This window comes from Abramis brama (assembly GCF_963993115.1).
Source record: "Abramis brama genome assembly, chromosome: 15".
NCBI lineage: Eukaryota > Metazoa > Chordata > Actinopteri > Cypriniformes > Leuciscidae > Abramis > Abramis brama.
Window position 1 is genome coordinate 26,506,794 of NC_139977.1, and position 14,350 is coordinate 26,521,143.

The 14,350-nt window shown below is 38.4% G+C and overlaps 1 protein-coding gene across 1 annotated transcript; it reads right to left on the bottom strand.

Annotated features, from left to right (window-relative positions):
- Positions 1 to 1,909: 1,909 nt before the first annotated feature.
- On the bottom strand, positions 1,910 to 5,046 carry cd8a (CD8a molecule). Its single transcript, XM_084136899.1, has 6 exons — positions 4,912 to 5,046; positions 4,067 to 4,375; positions 3,577 to 3,666; positions 3,375 to 3,476; positions 2,872 to 2,911; positions 1,910 to 2,512 (listed from the first exon to the last, which is right to left on the bottom strand). Exons 1-6 carry the CDS (start codon positions 4,982 to 4,984, stop codon positions 2,461 to 2,463), a joined length of 666 nt encoding a protein of 221 aa, XP_083993025.1. The 5' UTR covers positions 4,985 to 5,046; the 3' UTR covers positions 1,910 to 2,460.
- Between the last annotated feature and the right edge of the window lie 9,304 nt (positions 5,047 to 14,350).

Genomic DNA, 14,350 nt, shown 5'->3' on the forward strand with positions numbered 1-14,350 from the left:
TAGATAGATAGATAGATAGATTAAACTTGTGGTCTAAAATCCTAACATGATACCATTAAAGGGAGCTCATTGGACCTTAAAGGTCCCGTATTATGCCCCTTTTCACAAGATGTAAAATAAGTCTCTGATGTCCCCAGAGTGTGTATGTGAAGTTTCAGCTCAAAATACCCAACAGATCATTTTTTACAGCATGTTTAAATTGTCATTTTTTGGGGGACAGAAAAACGTGCTGTTTTAGTGTGTGCCCTTTAAATGCAAATAAGCTGCTGCTGGACGACCCAGGGGGCGGAGCTTCAAGAGCTCGCGCTCAGTCTCTCAGGACAATTTCATCTCACGGAATGATGATAATATCAGAAACTCTCAGTAACGGTGTTCATTTCGAGTCGGACAATAATGCCTACAGAGTCAGAGTGCTGTATAGAGATGAAACAGGTATAGTTTAGTAGTTTAATTACAGTTATTATAACGTATTTGTCATCTGCTTGTATGTATCCATTATTTATTAATAGCCTACAAGTCTGCTGTCTGAATGATGATCAAACATATACTGATGAGTTTAATAAAGTTTATTGTACATCACACAAAAGATGAAGCGTCAGTTTTACTTCAGAAAATCACCGTAAGAGCTGAGTAAACACAGTAAGTTATAAGAAGTGCGCAAGTACATAAACGAATTTCGGTAGAGTTGAGGGAGCATTCCTGTGGGCGGAGGTTAGTCAAAAAACGGTTCTAGTGACGTCATTAAAGAAGGAAGTAGAGGGATGTAGTCCAAACGGGCCGTTCGATGTAGGCGACTTCTGTTAAATAAAATATCTCGCTTGGCATTGAACTTTGAGCTTTATAATTTTACAGATATTATTTATACTCTAACAGCAACATTACACACTAACTAAAGTTTGAAACATGGGATCACGAAGAACGGGACCTTTAAGGCCTTATTCACTTAGGAAAATGTCCTGTTGCAATGTTAAAGTTTTTTTTCCATTTGATTCATGAAGTTAGATGAGAATCGTTTAGCTTAAGCTCAAGGTTTTACACTTACTTTTCAGAACCCCTAATAAGATCACAGGTGTTGCATACATGCGGTAAAAGTCAGAATCTTTCACTTTCACTTTAACTCAGTTGTGTTGGTTTAAGGGCTGCCGCAAAATTACCCTTTTGCTTAACATCAAATGTCTAAATAGCATCCATAGTTCATGACTGAAACTGAAATACAACCTTTAAACCAAGCATTGTCTAACAAAAACGTTTCTTTCTGCTCATGAAATGTTGAACGGATCCAGGCAGGTCTTCCTCAAGAGTTCAAAGACGTTATTGTGTTATTAATACAATCATTTTTTTAGTTTGTTTTGTTCTTAATCTTTATGCAAGTAAAGATGAACTAAATAAGAACTCTGGGTCACAAGATTAGGGTCCAATTCTCACTATTAACTATATTAACTATGACTTTTGCCTCAAATAGCTCCTAATTACTGTTTATTAATGGTTAGTAAGGAAGTTGTTAAGTTTAGGTATTGGGATTAACTGATGTAGAATATGGTCATGCAGAATAAGGCATTAATATGTGCTTAATAAGTACTAATAAACAGCCAATATCCTAGTAATAGGCATGTTAATAAGCAACTAGTTAATAGTGAGAATTTTACGCTAAAGTGTTACCAGACTCCGACATTATTTCTGAGTGTCTGTTGTTTACAAAGAATGTAGTAAAACATTAAAATCATAATGTTGTGATCAAGCCTGCAATGTATTTACACATTAACGACACCAGCATATCTGGAAGATTACTTTATTCTTGGGCAGCTTGTGACTACTGACTGTTTGTGCTGTCACCTCCTGGGTTATTTATACTGAGATTGTTCATTTTAAATTCTTCATGTCACTAGGATGAATGCATGATACAGGCCTATTACTTCATCCAAGATCCTTTTTTATTTTCAATTGATTTTCATTTATTTACAATTAAATGTAGAAACAGACATCAGTAGGAAAGCAATTTGTTCTGTAAAGCTGAGTTTCTCAGTAAAAAATGTATGAGACTGCATCTGAGGTTCATATCACTTACAGCCAGCAGATGGCAGAAATCTATTTTAAACAGGTTACAATTATACAACTTTGTACTTTAAAGCCGCACTTGCACACCACACAAATGCATCAATTTAAAGCCATAATAAGCCCAAATTAACAAGCCTACATTGAAGCAAAACATAAAACATTTCACCAGGAACAGATTAAGACTATCAAAAACCACATAAAGAAAATATCTGATTATTGTCAGTGACAGAAACAGATACAAAGACATAACTATAAAAAAATTTCATTTCAGAAACATTATCATTTTGAAAGATTAAGATTTAACGTTCTAGAGACTGAATAATATTGAAGGAGGAAACCGCTTTTAAATGTACTTAATGAGAAGAAAACTGAACCAACGAAAACTTTCCTGCTTCTTTACTGGAGCTAGAAGTGGTTGTTGGGCAGTTTAGCGTGGCCGACTTGTCTGGGTTGAGGTCTGAAAATTACAAATTGAGATATTGAATAGAAACTGTATTGTATTAAAGGGAAAAGAAAATGTACTCGCCCTCAAGTTGCTCCAAACCTGTATGATTTTCTTTCTTCTGTTGAACACAAAAGAAGATATTTTGAAGAATATGCGTAACCAGACAGTTGACGGCACCCATTGACTTATTTCTTTTCTACTATGGAAGTCACTGGGGTCCATCAACTGTCTGGTTACAGACATTCTTCAAAATATCTTCTTTTGTGTTCAGCAGAAGAAAGAAACTCATACAGGGTTAAAACAACTTGAGGGCGAGGGTGATTTTTGGGTGAACTATCCATTTAATGATAATTTGTGTCATTGTGACTTACTGTCTTTTGTAATGGTGGGGACATCGTCTTGTTCTTAAACCTAGAGATGAAAAAACATTTTACAAAAAGATTTTAGTTTAAAAAAAAAAAATCAACAATATTTATAAAAAACTTAAAACTTAATCAGTCAAAAAATCATGAAAACATGTTTTATAATATTTGTAAGTGTGAATACATCTTTGGTTGTGTTTTTATAGATTAAGAATAGTGTAATTGTTCTTACATGTCCTCCAAATAATTATGTGTAGGAGTTTTGAAAATCATTTGCATGCATAGTTATTGTTTCTCACCATTGAAAAATGGATTTACACATGTAGGCTATTATTAGCATAATTGTGGATATGTTTTAAATGTCTGTGCTCAAGTCAAGCAGTAACTGTGTGCAATAACTTATATGTTCCAAAACTTGTACATGATCCATAATCATAAAAAAAAAAAAAAAAGTAAATAAGAACATCATCTACAGCACTTTGAAGAATTTAAAAGGTGTGGATTTGACTTACGGTTGCAGTACAAAATTGTGACGATCAGCAGAATGAGGAGAAGAGCACAGCCAGAGGCGAGAGAAGACAATATCCAAATCTCACAGATGAAACCAGACTTCCCTGTGAACAAATACACCTCCTAATCATTACAACGCTGTCTTATAATACAAAGATTTATTTTTCAATTACCATAATAGCATATATATATAGCACAACAAACCTTTTTGGCATGGACACGGTGATTTTGTTGTAGATTTTGTTGTAGTCACTAAGATCGGCTCTGCTGGTTTTGGAGGTTGGGTTGTTGGATCTGAAACAGAAATATTAGCAAATATGATCCAATGATATTATTCTCTAATGTAATTTTATATTTCCACTGGCAAGTTTTTTCCCCCTATTTTAAGCATATCCTTCACTTTGTTGTTGTTAAATCTAAGCTAAAAACAGGACAAATGAATTTTTCAATAAGGTACCAAAATTAAATATAGACAAATTGCAATTGATTCAAAACAAATGATTCATATATGTAGTTTTGCTTCTCAATTAAATTGATCTTGTTTTAAGGATGTTCAGGATTTTTTTAAATGAAAAACAAGACGAAAATTATTTTTGCAGTGCTCATATATCGCATGACCCTTTTGAAAAATCAGCTATGATCAGTGTTTCTGATTTAACCTGAAAATGATAATGTTTAACAGTCAGATACCCACCTGGTTCTCCTTTAATTTCAGTCAGCCCTCCAAAGAAGAGTTTATTGCTGTTCATGGTTGCGCAGGTGTAAACACCACTGTCTGTCTTTTTCTCGAACGATTTAATGACCAAATGTACCTTACCACCGGTCTTGTCTGTAATGTATTTCATATTAGAGGTTCTTTCCTTTACTTCGTCTTGTTTAACAGTGAATAAAAAGTCTGCACCTGCACTGTTTATTCGAAACCAGAATGTCATGGTGCCGGACTGTTTAACGTCACAAAGAACTTGAACCTTCGCTCCTTCTTTATAGATCTCTGCAGAGACTCCTGGAGACAAAGAGATGTGTTTAGATTAAGAAATTCACAAATACCATCTAAATCTGATTTAAACAGAAATGGTCACACTAAATGCAGAGAAATTCAGTTGCACATGACTTTTAATGTGACCATATTAATAAATACATGTGTGAACAAATACCATGTGTATTTCTCTGCATTCATGGTCACATTAAAAGTCATGTGCAACTGAATTTCTCTGCATTTAGTGGTGTGAAAATAGAATGAACTTGTTTCACCATTGAATTAACTGAAAGAAACTTGTATAGCTTTTTATACTTTTAAGCAATCATTTAAGTGTTGTATCATTTTCATGCAGTTTCTGTGATGAGGTAGTTAGGCTAAATGTTAAATAAAAAATATTATTTACAGTTTAAATGATTGTAACGGCTGTACATAAAAACAACATGCAAATTATATTTGGTCTAATCAAAATCATAAACAATCTGTCCATCCTGTACACTTTTATATCTTTCATTACATTTCATATAATGTAATTGCAATTTAAGAGAAAATGTTTAACTCACCATAGAAGAGCGACAAACTCACACAAAATCCAATGTATATTTGAAACATTTTTTCAGTTCTCAGCACAGACATTCAGTTCTTCTATAACGACAGGAACAAAACTACTGAAAGGATGAAACGAAATCTCCTCGTCTGCCCCTCCCAAACCCTCACTGTCTTGGTTTTCAGCTGTACTGCAAAACTGTACTAAAGAAAATAAATGTACTATGTTTTGTCACTACTAATTGAGGCATTACATACATACATACATACTGTATATATATATATAAAATAAATAACATTTAAAGATGTAAAATGAGTGGCCCAGAAACAAATGGTAACTGAATGGTAAGTAAACAGCATAGAAATATGGAGAATTACAGGTGCACAGTCAAATTTTTGAGTACATTCCATGTAGTAAAGATAAGGTTTATAATCATTTCACTACTTTTAGTTTCTGTATATACTATATACACAGCAGCTATTGGGGGATGCTGTCACACTCTTTGGTGTAAGTTGTCACAATGCCTTATATGGTATTAATCACAATTTAAACTGTAAAACAATTATGGGAACCATAAAACAATACAAGAAACAGCAATATTTGAAATTGTACTTGTGCAATATATATATAAAAAAGTATACCATGTAGGTCAAGTAAGGCTAAAGTTATTAACATCTCTCATTATTACATGATTAGGTAGAATTCTGTCAGAATGGTTTATGTAGAATTTTTTTGTATGTACATTATTATTATTTTGGATCGATGTGGATCATTGTTAAAATTTGGTCTATAAAACAGGTGGTGGTTGTTTTTTAAGTGGCTTGACGTATTGTCAGTGCAGTGGTGCAGCATGCTCTCATCGTGCACCTGAAGGGGGGTCTATGCACTAGCAGCAGCACGAGCACTTGCACCGGCGCGCGCAGCTCTTTGATCGCGCGTCAAACCGCATGACGCGCTCCTCTGAGTGGGGCTGTACTGCAACTCTGGACCCCTAACCTTCATCCAGCTTAGAAAATGTGTCGTTAGGGTGTACAAAGGCTATTACAGATGTGCACGGAATGTTTTTGCCCTGTGCTCAATGTCCTTTGTTCGTTTACGTTTCTAAGATCTATTTATGCACAATTAAATGAAGGGAATATTCTCACGCTCACTTTCAAAGACATTTTCCATTTCTTTCACTTTCATTCACTCACACACGTCTTAAGAAAATTGTAGTCATGATATACTTTAACAAATGCAGCCCACCAATGCAGAATTTAAAAGCTAAACAGTTATTAATGCATGGATAACCCAAAAAGAATGCATCTTAACCTCACTTTTCTGCAGACGAAATAACGTTAGGCTACTCAAATCAAGTAGGCCTAGTACTTGAAGAAGGTAGGATAGGCCTAGATAGATAGCCTTTCCTAATCAAATATTACTCCAGTAACCTATATTTAAGCAGGCCTACTCATTTCCAATTTTACTTAAGATGTACGAAATTATTTAATTTTTAATGCACTTAAGTAGCCTATTAAAGGTAAAAAGAAGGCTATACTGATCGAGGAACCATGTTTATTTTTAGCCACTACTAGTGTGTCTGACTCAACTTGAAAGAATGTAGCTAATTAAGCATTTAAGCAATTAGTTACTGTCCACAACCGCTTTTCTGAACCAGTGTTTGCAATTATTTTTAATTAATTGGGTGTCAAGGTAATAAGTGTATGTATGAAGTCAGTTCTCCTCAGGTTCACACAGGTGTAGTAATACCACATGTGTAGTTCATTACGTCAAATATCAACATGTTCGTCTAACATTTGAGGACCAGAACGCAACACGACACTTTTTGTTTTCATTTGAGACACTTTGTGATTTCAAATCTCCATTTTGTGAAATGTTTCGCTTAAAAAAGTGTGTTTGTGCTATCTTATCTCGGTGAGGAAAAACTCAAAACAGGTCTGCATATCACCTGACGTCATGACGGTATCAGAATGTAACGTTTCCCAAGAAGAGTGGAAAGATATTCAATTGTTTTGTACGACAGCTTCAGACCACCTTTGCTCTGTAGGCGTACAGAGTCTCTAAATAATATGAATGTGAAGGGGATGCTGCCCACACACGGTTACATCACTAACAACAGCGCCCCCTTTCTTTCTTATGTCGCAACCCTATGGTCGCAACACGGTCTGACGTAATGTGGGTACATTTACGTCTCCTGTCCTGGAAATTAACGTAACATTTACATTGGCCATGTAGTTGGATAGTGGAAATATGAGTTTACGACATTATCAACAAAAACAAATCTGTTGAAGACCCAGTTAGGTGTACACATTCTATAATTTTTTTTTTTGTTTTGTTATTTTATCAAATGTAGCCTAAGTGTTATATAAGTGTTATATACTGTATATAATACTTATTATTATTGTTATTATTGTTGTTGTTGTTGTAGTTGTTAACATTGGCTAGTGTTTGCAACATTAGAAAGTCACCTATAAACAATTGCACAAAAAAACCCTGATAATAATTTAAATAAAATAATTTTACACACTCATATATATATATATATATATATATATATATATATATATATATATATATATATATATATATATATATATATATATATATATATATTAATTACAATTATTATCATTTATTTTTTGCAATTGTTTCTTTAGGCTTACAGTAGGCTATATATGAAGAGTTCAGATGCAAAAGCCATTTGCCATTGAAAATGTGAAAAAAGTTTTAAAAAAGTGCCATTTGAAATTTTCTTCTAGAATGATGATTTTTATCAAGCTCATATATTTAAGTTCCGTAATTTCACTTAAATGGCAATGAAAATTACCTATTAATTGTCATTTAAGTGAAATTACTGAACTTAAATATACGAGCTTGATAAAAATGATCATTCTAGAAGAAAATTTCAGATGACACTGAAGAAATATACACATATAATATTTCACATATATATGATGTGTGTATTATATATTATATGTGTATTATATTGTTACGTTCTAGCTCCCCAAAGGGAGGGGAGCCTGACAACCCACTGCTCGATGCCAGCAACGGAGGTATAGAGTCGCGGCGCGAAAAAAGGACACAAACACCAAATACCGTATAAAAAACAAAGCTTTTATTTAGCCACGGTAATATTGTAAATAATAAACAATAATAATTTTCTGGGAAAAGGGGAGGGCTGGACGGACCAAAACAAAGAAATAAACAAAAAGGACCCCACCCCTAACCTATACTAATCCCCAATAAAATAAAAAAATAAAATAAATACAATCCCTATCTGGCACACGATCAAGGCGCCCTAACCAAACTTACAGCTGGTGGTCCGCCCAGGTCTAGCTGGTGTTTCTAGACAGAGAAGTATACCTACAGGTGATGTATGTATACCCCGGGGTAGCTCTAAATCTACTCCCCAACTCCCTATAAACAACAGAGAAAAAAAAGGTAATTAGTACAAATTATAAGAATCCACAAACACACAAGTGCTCCGTCCTGCTACTACAAGTTCCAAAAATGGAACACAAGTTAGGTTTACTAACACACAAAAACAGTTTAAAACTATTCTCAAATGTTTCAATCAAAAATGTCAGAAAACCAAACACACACACACAGGGTACAGACCAAACCAAAAGCAGGAACAGAGAGAAAGAACTGATCCAAAACTGAGCTTTTTAAAGAGCCCAGCCAGCTGCAGCCACTGATGAGTGGGCGGAGTTCCAAGTCCCAATCAGCCGTTGAACCACCAATCAGCTGCCGGAACAGTCACAGAAGCTAGTGATGGGCGATACTGCAAATTTCGGTATCGATCCGATACCAAGTAAATACAGGGCCAGTATCGCCGATATCGATACCGATACCAATACTTTTTTATTTTAAAAGCATGCACTTGAACTTGTATGCACTTTCCTGTGCTAGAGCCATGTGTCATGATTTATGAGGTGAATGCATCATTAATATGCTAAATCTGAATACGTTTTCATAACTACTAGCCCTAAATATTTTGTGATTTGTGCTCTCAACTCGCCTGTAATTAGTCAGTGACTTTTACAAAACTACCCTAATTATAGTACTAGCCTACTACTAGCCTACTGTTCAAAAGTTTGGGGTCTGTAAGATTTTTAATTCTCTTCTGCATTTATTTGATCAAAAATAGCCTACAGTAAAAACTGTAATATTACAATTTAACAAAGGCTATCTGTTTTCTATGCCATAGTAAACTGTAATTTATCCATGTGATCAAAGCTGAATTTTCGGCATCGTTAATCCAGTCATGATGATATTTCATTTCAATATGCTGATTTGTTGCTCAGGAAACATTTCTTATTATTATCAATGTTGAAAACAGTTTCATAATTTTGTGGAAACCATGATACATTTATACAGAAATATTTGATGAACAAAGTTGAAAGAACAGCATTTATATGAAGTAGATTTTTTTTTAACAGTCTACCTTGACTGTCACTTTTGATCAAATTAATGCATCGATCCTTGTTGAATAAAAATATTAATTTCATTAAAAAAAATCTTACTGACGTCAACATTTTGAACCGTTATGTACACTTTTGGTTTGTTTATTGCGAAATAACCCGATTGTTTCTCTGTCATCTAAGCAAGGCTTCGTTTCCCAAACGCACTGGGCCTGTGAGCTCAGCGAAGCACCAGCATCGAACGCTCTTTGTGATTGATTGGTTTCGTCTTGTATCCAGATGACTAGGAGAAAAAGTTCTATCCTACACATAGACAGTATATAAATGATCCTACACAATTATCCGCTAACATTCGATTATTTTTCCACTTAGAAGCTTATTTTATGCACTGAATTGCGTGCTAAATTAATAAAAAATTACTGGTAAAAAAACACACATTTGGATCGATATTTTTATGTGAGGATCGATCCTTTTCGATACCACGTCAGTATCGAAGTATCGATACTTAAGGATCGATCCGCCCATCACTAACAGAAGCCATCTTACCTGGTAGAAAAACACAAACACACAAACCACAAGCAATACCAGAACAAAATGACTATAAAACGAACCCAGAACTCTGGGGACGTAACACGCCCCCCCAAAAGGTGTGCAAACCACCTTTTGCACACAATTAGTCCTGGTAAACACGGGACAACGCGTCTGCAACTACGTTGGAAGTTCCTTTGACATGAGTGATACAAACATTGTATCCCTGTAGGATCAGAGGTGGTTAGCAAGGTGGTTAGGGGTGCTACTACCGTTGAAAAGTTTTTACAAAAAGTCCGGTAATAACCCACCATTCCAAGAAATCGACGTAACTGACGGCGTGTTTTAGGGGCAGGATAGCTAGCAATAGCGTCCACCTTGCTAGCAATGGGACGCACTTGGCCACGACCCACCTGTTTCCCCAGATATGTTACAGTAGCTTTACCGAATTCACATTTAGCCAAGTTGAGGGTTAACGAAGCGTTTTCCAAACGCTGGAACACCAACCTCAATGTGGAGAGGTGTTCAGCCCATGTGGATGAGTATATTACTACGTCGTCAAGGTAAGCTGTACAGTTGGAAACGTCATCAAACACAATGTTAACTAAACGCTGAAAAGTAGCGGGTGCATTGCACATTCCAAATGGCATAACTATATACTGTACAAAGTTATCGGGGGTCACAAAAGCCGAAATGTCAGAAGCCCGTGGGGTTAGGGGCACCTGCCAATAACCTTTAAGCAAATCGAGTTTACTTACAAAAACAGCCGAACCAATCCGGTCAATACAGTCTTCTATCCTAGGCAGCAGATAGGAATCTGGCACAGTTACTGCATTTACTCGACGGTAGTCCGTGCATAAACGGGACGTGCTGTCTGGTTTCGGAACTAAAATACACGGGGAGCTCCAAGCACTGTGACTACGTTTTGCCATGTCATGTTTTAACAAGTATTCAACCTCACCTTTCATTAACTCACGTTTTTTTGTGTTTACCCGATAGGGATGTTGGCGAATAGGAGATGTACTGCCTACATCCACGTCGTGCGCCAAAACAGACGTGCTCTTAGGTACATCTTGGAACACAGTAAGAAAAGAATGTATTAGAGACACAAGATCATCTTTTTGACTGTCATCCAAATGTTCCATTAATGAAGGTAAGTTTTGTAGCATCTCTGAATTACTAAGACGTTTACACGGTTGTAATGAGTGACGCAATTCCAAACCATCATTATTGTTCTCCTCTAGGTCCACAGTAGGCACAGGCACCACCAACGCCATGCTGGATCCCGCAGACTGAACCGGAGCACTAGAGGGGTTGTCGGAAGAATTACGCACATGATAGGCTTTAAGCATGTTGACATGACACAAACGAGAAGAGCGCCTGTGATCTGGTGTTTTAAAAATGTAATTAGTATCACTGACTTTGCGCTCCACAACATACGGTCCAGAAAAACTGTCAAGACAGCGATGAACCTGGGATTGGTAACAAAACCAGTACTTGATCCCCGGGCAAAAACGCACGGTCTTTTGCTTGTTTATCATACTGTTTTTTCATACGTGACTGAGAGGAAGAGAGAGACTCCTGAGCTAGCATGCAAGCAGCATGCAGCCTCTCCCGCATCTGACTTACAAAGTGTAACACATTCTTAGGGGTGCTACTAGGCGCATCAGATAGAACACGCTCCTTTAACACTTTTAACGGACCCCTAGGTGTGTGTCCGAACACAAGGTCAGCAGGGCTGAACCCCAACGATTCCTGCACGGTTTCCCTAACAGCAAACAAAACAAAGGGCACCCCCTCATCCCAGTCAGCACCTGTTTCCATACAATACTTCCTCAGCATGGTTTTGAGCGTCTGGTGCCAGCGTTCAAGAGCCCCTTGACTCTCTGGGTGGTAAGGGCTGGAGACCTGGTGCGATATGGACAATGTTTTTAATGCAGAAGAAAACAGTTTGGACATGAAATTAGTTCCTTGATCCGTCTGGATCACTCTGGGAAGACCAAAGGTGGAAAAGAACTTAATCAGACTCTTAATAATTGTCTTAGCTGTAATTGTCCGGAGAGGAATAGCCTCCGGGTACCGAGTGGCGCTGCACATAATGGTAAGCAGAAACTGGTTACCTGTTCGATTTTTTGGTAATGGACCCACACAGTCAATAATCACCCGCTCAAACGGTTCTCCAATCACGGGAATCGGGTGAAGTGGCACACGATAGTGATGCGCGGGTCGGCTTTTTTCCAACCCGCGGGTCCCGCTTTTATGAAATTATTTGGCCCGCCCCAGCCCGCCCCAGCCCGCCCCAGCTACTCCGCATCCCCCTTTCTCATCCTGCACAGAAGGTAACCCGTCTGGTTTAGACTCCACATCTACAGTTTCAACCCATTCAAAAATAGTATCAGACAAATTCACTGTATCCCCCTGCATGTGAGCCTGTGCCCTTGTTAAAACACATGCAGGGAACACTTGAGGGTACTTCTGAACCAGGGCAATGTCAGAGACATTAGATTGTGGTCTGTCTGTTACTTCTAGTACTGGAGACACCTTACCCCCAGCAATGTCGTTTCCTAGCAATAATGCTACCCCTTCCACTGCTAGCGTAGGCACCACCCCAACACGGAACCGACCTGAAACCAAATCAGAATGCAAGTAAACCCAGTGTAAAGGCACAGAAATTGGGCTAGCTTCAATACCACACAAAAGTATATATGAACCACAGTATGTCTGATCAGACCATGGCAACACATCTGTAAGGATAACTGACTGAGCCGCACCAGGTCTTCAGTTTTCCCTGTGCATGAAACACACCCTACAGACACAAACGGAGCATACACCAGGTCTGGTTTCCTTGTGAGTACCTCGCTAGCACTTCTAGCTTCCTGGTAAGAAACAGACTGAGTTAAACCAACACTCTTACGGACAGGTGGAGGTGACTTAGGCTTGTTCTTAAGTAAGAAACAATCTGAGATTAAATGGCCTTTCCGGTGGCAATAAAAACATTCCCTCTCCTCTTTCCTAGGAACAGTAGGAGGGTCTGAAGAGCGTGATACACCGGCCACTAGTGAAGCGGATGTCCTGCTCTGACTGGATGCTGTAAACACCGTTTTATGTGTTAAGGCATATTCATCTGCCAGGACCGCTGCCAACGTTGCCACCTTCTTTTCACTAAGATGCATCACGATTCTTTCAGGTAGGTTGTTCTTAAAATCCTCCCACAATATCTGATTTCTCAAAGCCTCATAAGTACATGTTTTATTGGCTGCACACCAGCGGTCAAACAAGGACTCTTTGTCCCTGGCAAACTCAACAAATGTTTTACTACCGCTTTTCTTATAATTTCTAAATCGTTGTCTATAAGCCTCTGGCACCAGCTCATAGGCACGCAGCACGGTAGCTTTAACCACATCATAATGTAAACTGTCCTCTATAGAGAGAGAGGCCACAACCTCCTGGGCCTTCCCAGTTAGCTTACATTGGAGGAGTAGAGGCCAGACCTCTTTTGGCCACTGTAGGGCAGTAGCTACCCGCTCAAAGGTAGAGAAGTATGAGTCTACCTCAGACTCACGGAATGGGGGAACCACCGCAATGTTCCTCCCCACATCAAAATGACCTGGCTTGCCAACTGGGTGAGAAGACACCCCAGCCTCAAGCTCCATTCGCCGAATGTGAATTCGAGCTTCCTTGTCTGCCTCTATTTTTCTAATTTCTATCTCAAACCTCCTTTTGTCTTCCCTATCTTTTAGGTCTGCTTCCAGACGGGCCGTTTTCAGCTTCAACCGAGCGACCTCTACAGACTCGGGGGACACAGGAGACAACGGGTCGTACTTTGGCAGAGTTCGAGGCACCGGAGCTTCCCCACCTCCCACACCGCCCTTCGACCGTGCAGGCGAGGGATTCTCTACGGCGCCCTCGTCCTCCCTCTCATCCTCTGTTTCCACGTCCTCCACAGCCATAACTCCTGCCCTTGACAGACTCAATAAATGGCTTTTGATCACCATTACTAAATTTGCTTTACGAGCCTGCCTATCAACTGTAATATTGTAGTAGTCCGCTAGCGCTAACAAATCAACCTTACGCAGGTTAACCAATGAACCCAATGAGGGCTCCGTAATAAAGCCTGCCACATCTGAAGTAGCCACCATGCTCACACCTCATCCAGTACAATCCTGCACTATTCAGTACTCAACGAACACCACAAAATACTAACAAACTACAGGACAGAACAACAACTACTATGCAAGTCAACACTACTAGGCCTTACTCACACCCCAACACCAAGCACAGGGTGGTCCGAGCAGTGGGGCGCCAAGATCCCGGACGAGCCCCCAATTGTTACGTTCTAGCTCCCCAAAGGGAGGGGAGCCTGACAACCCACTGCTCGGGCCCACCAATGCCAGCAACGGAGGTATGGAGTCGCGGCGCGAGAAAAGGACACAAACACCAAATACCGTATAAAAAACAAAGCTTTTATTTAGCCACGGTAATATTGTAAATAATAAACAATAA

Bases quoted from the DNA above. Each gene is read 5' to 3' on its own strand.
- cd8a (XM_084136899.1), bottom strand. From the start codon at position 4,984: ATGTCTGTGCTGAGAACTGAAAAAATGTTTCAAATATACATTGGATTT. The intron at 3,667-4,066 runs GTGGGTATCTGA...TTTCTGTTTCAG, and splicing joins TGAAATTAAAGGAGAACCAG to ATCCAACAACCCAACCTCCA. The intron at 3,477-3,576 runs GTTTGTTGTGCT...ATTTGTTCACAG, and splicing joins ACCGTGTCCATGCCAAAAAG to GGAAGTCTGGTTTCATCTGT.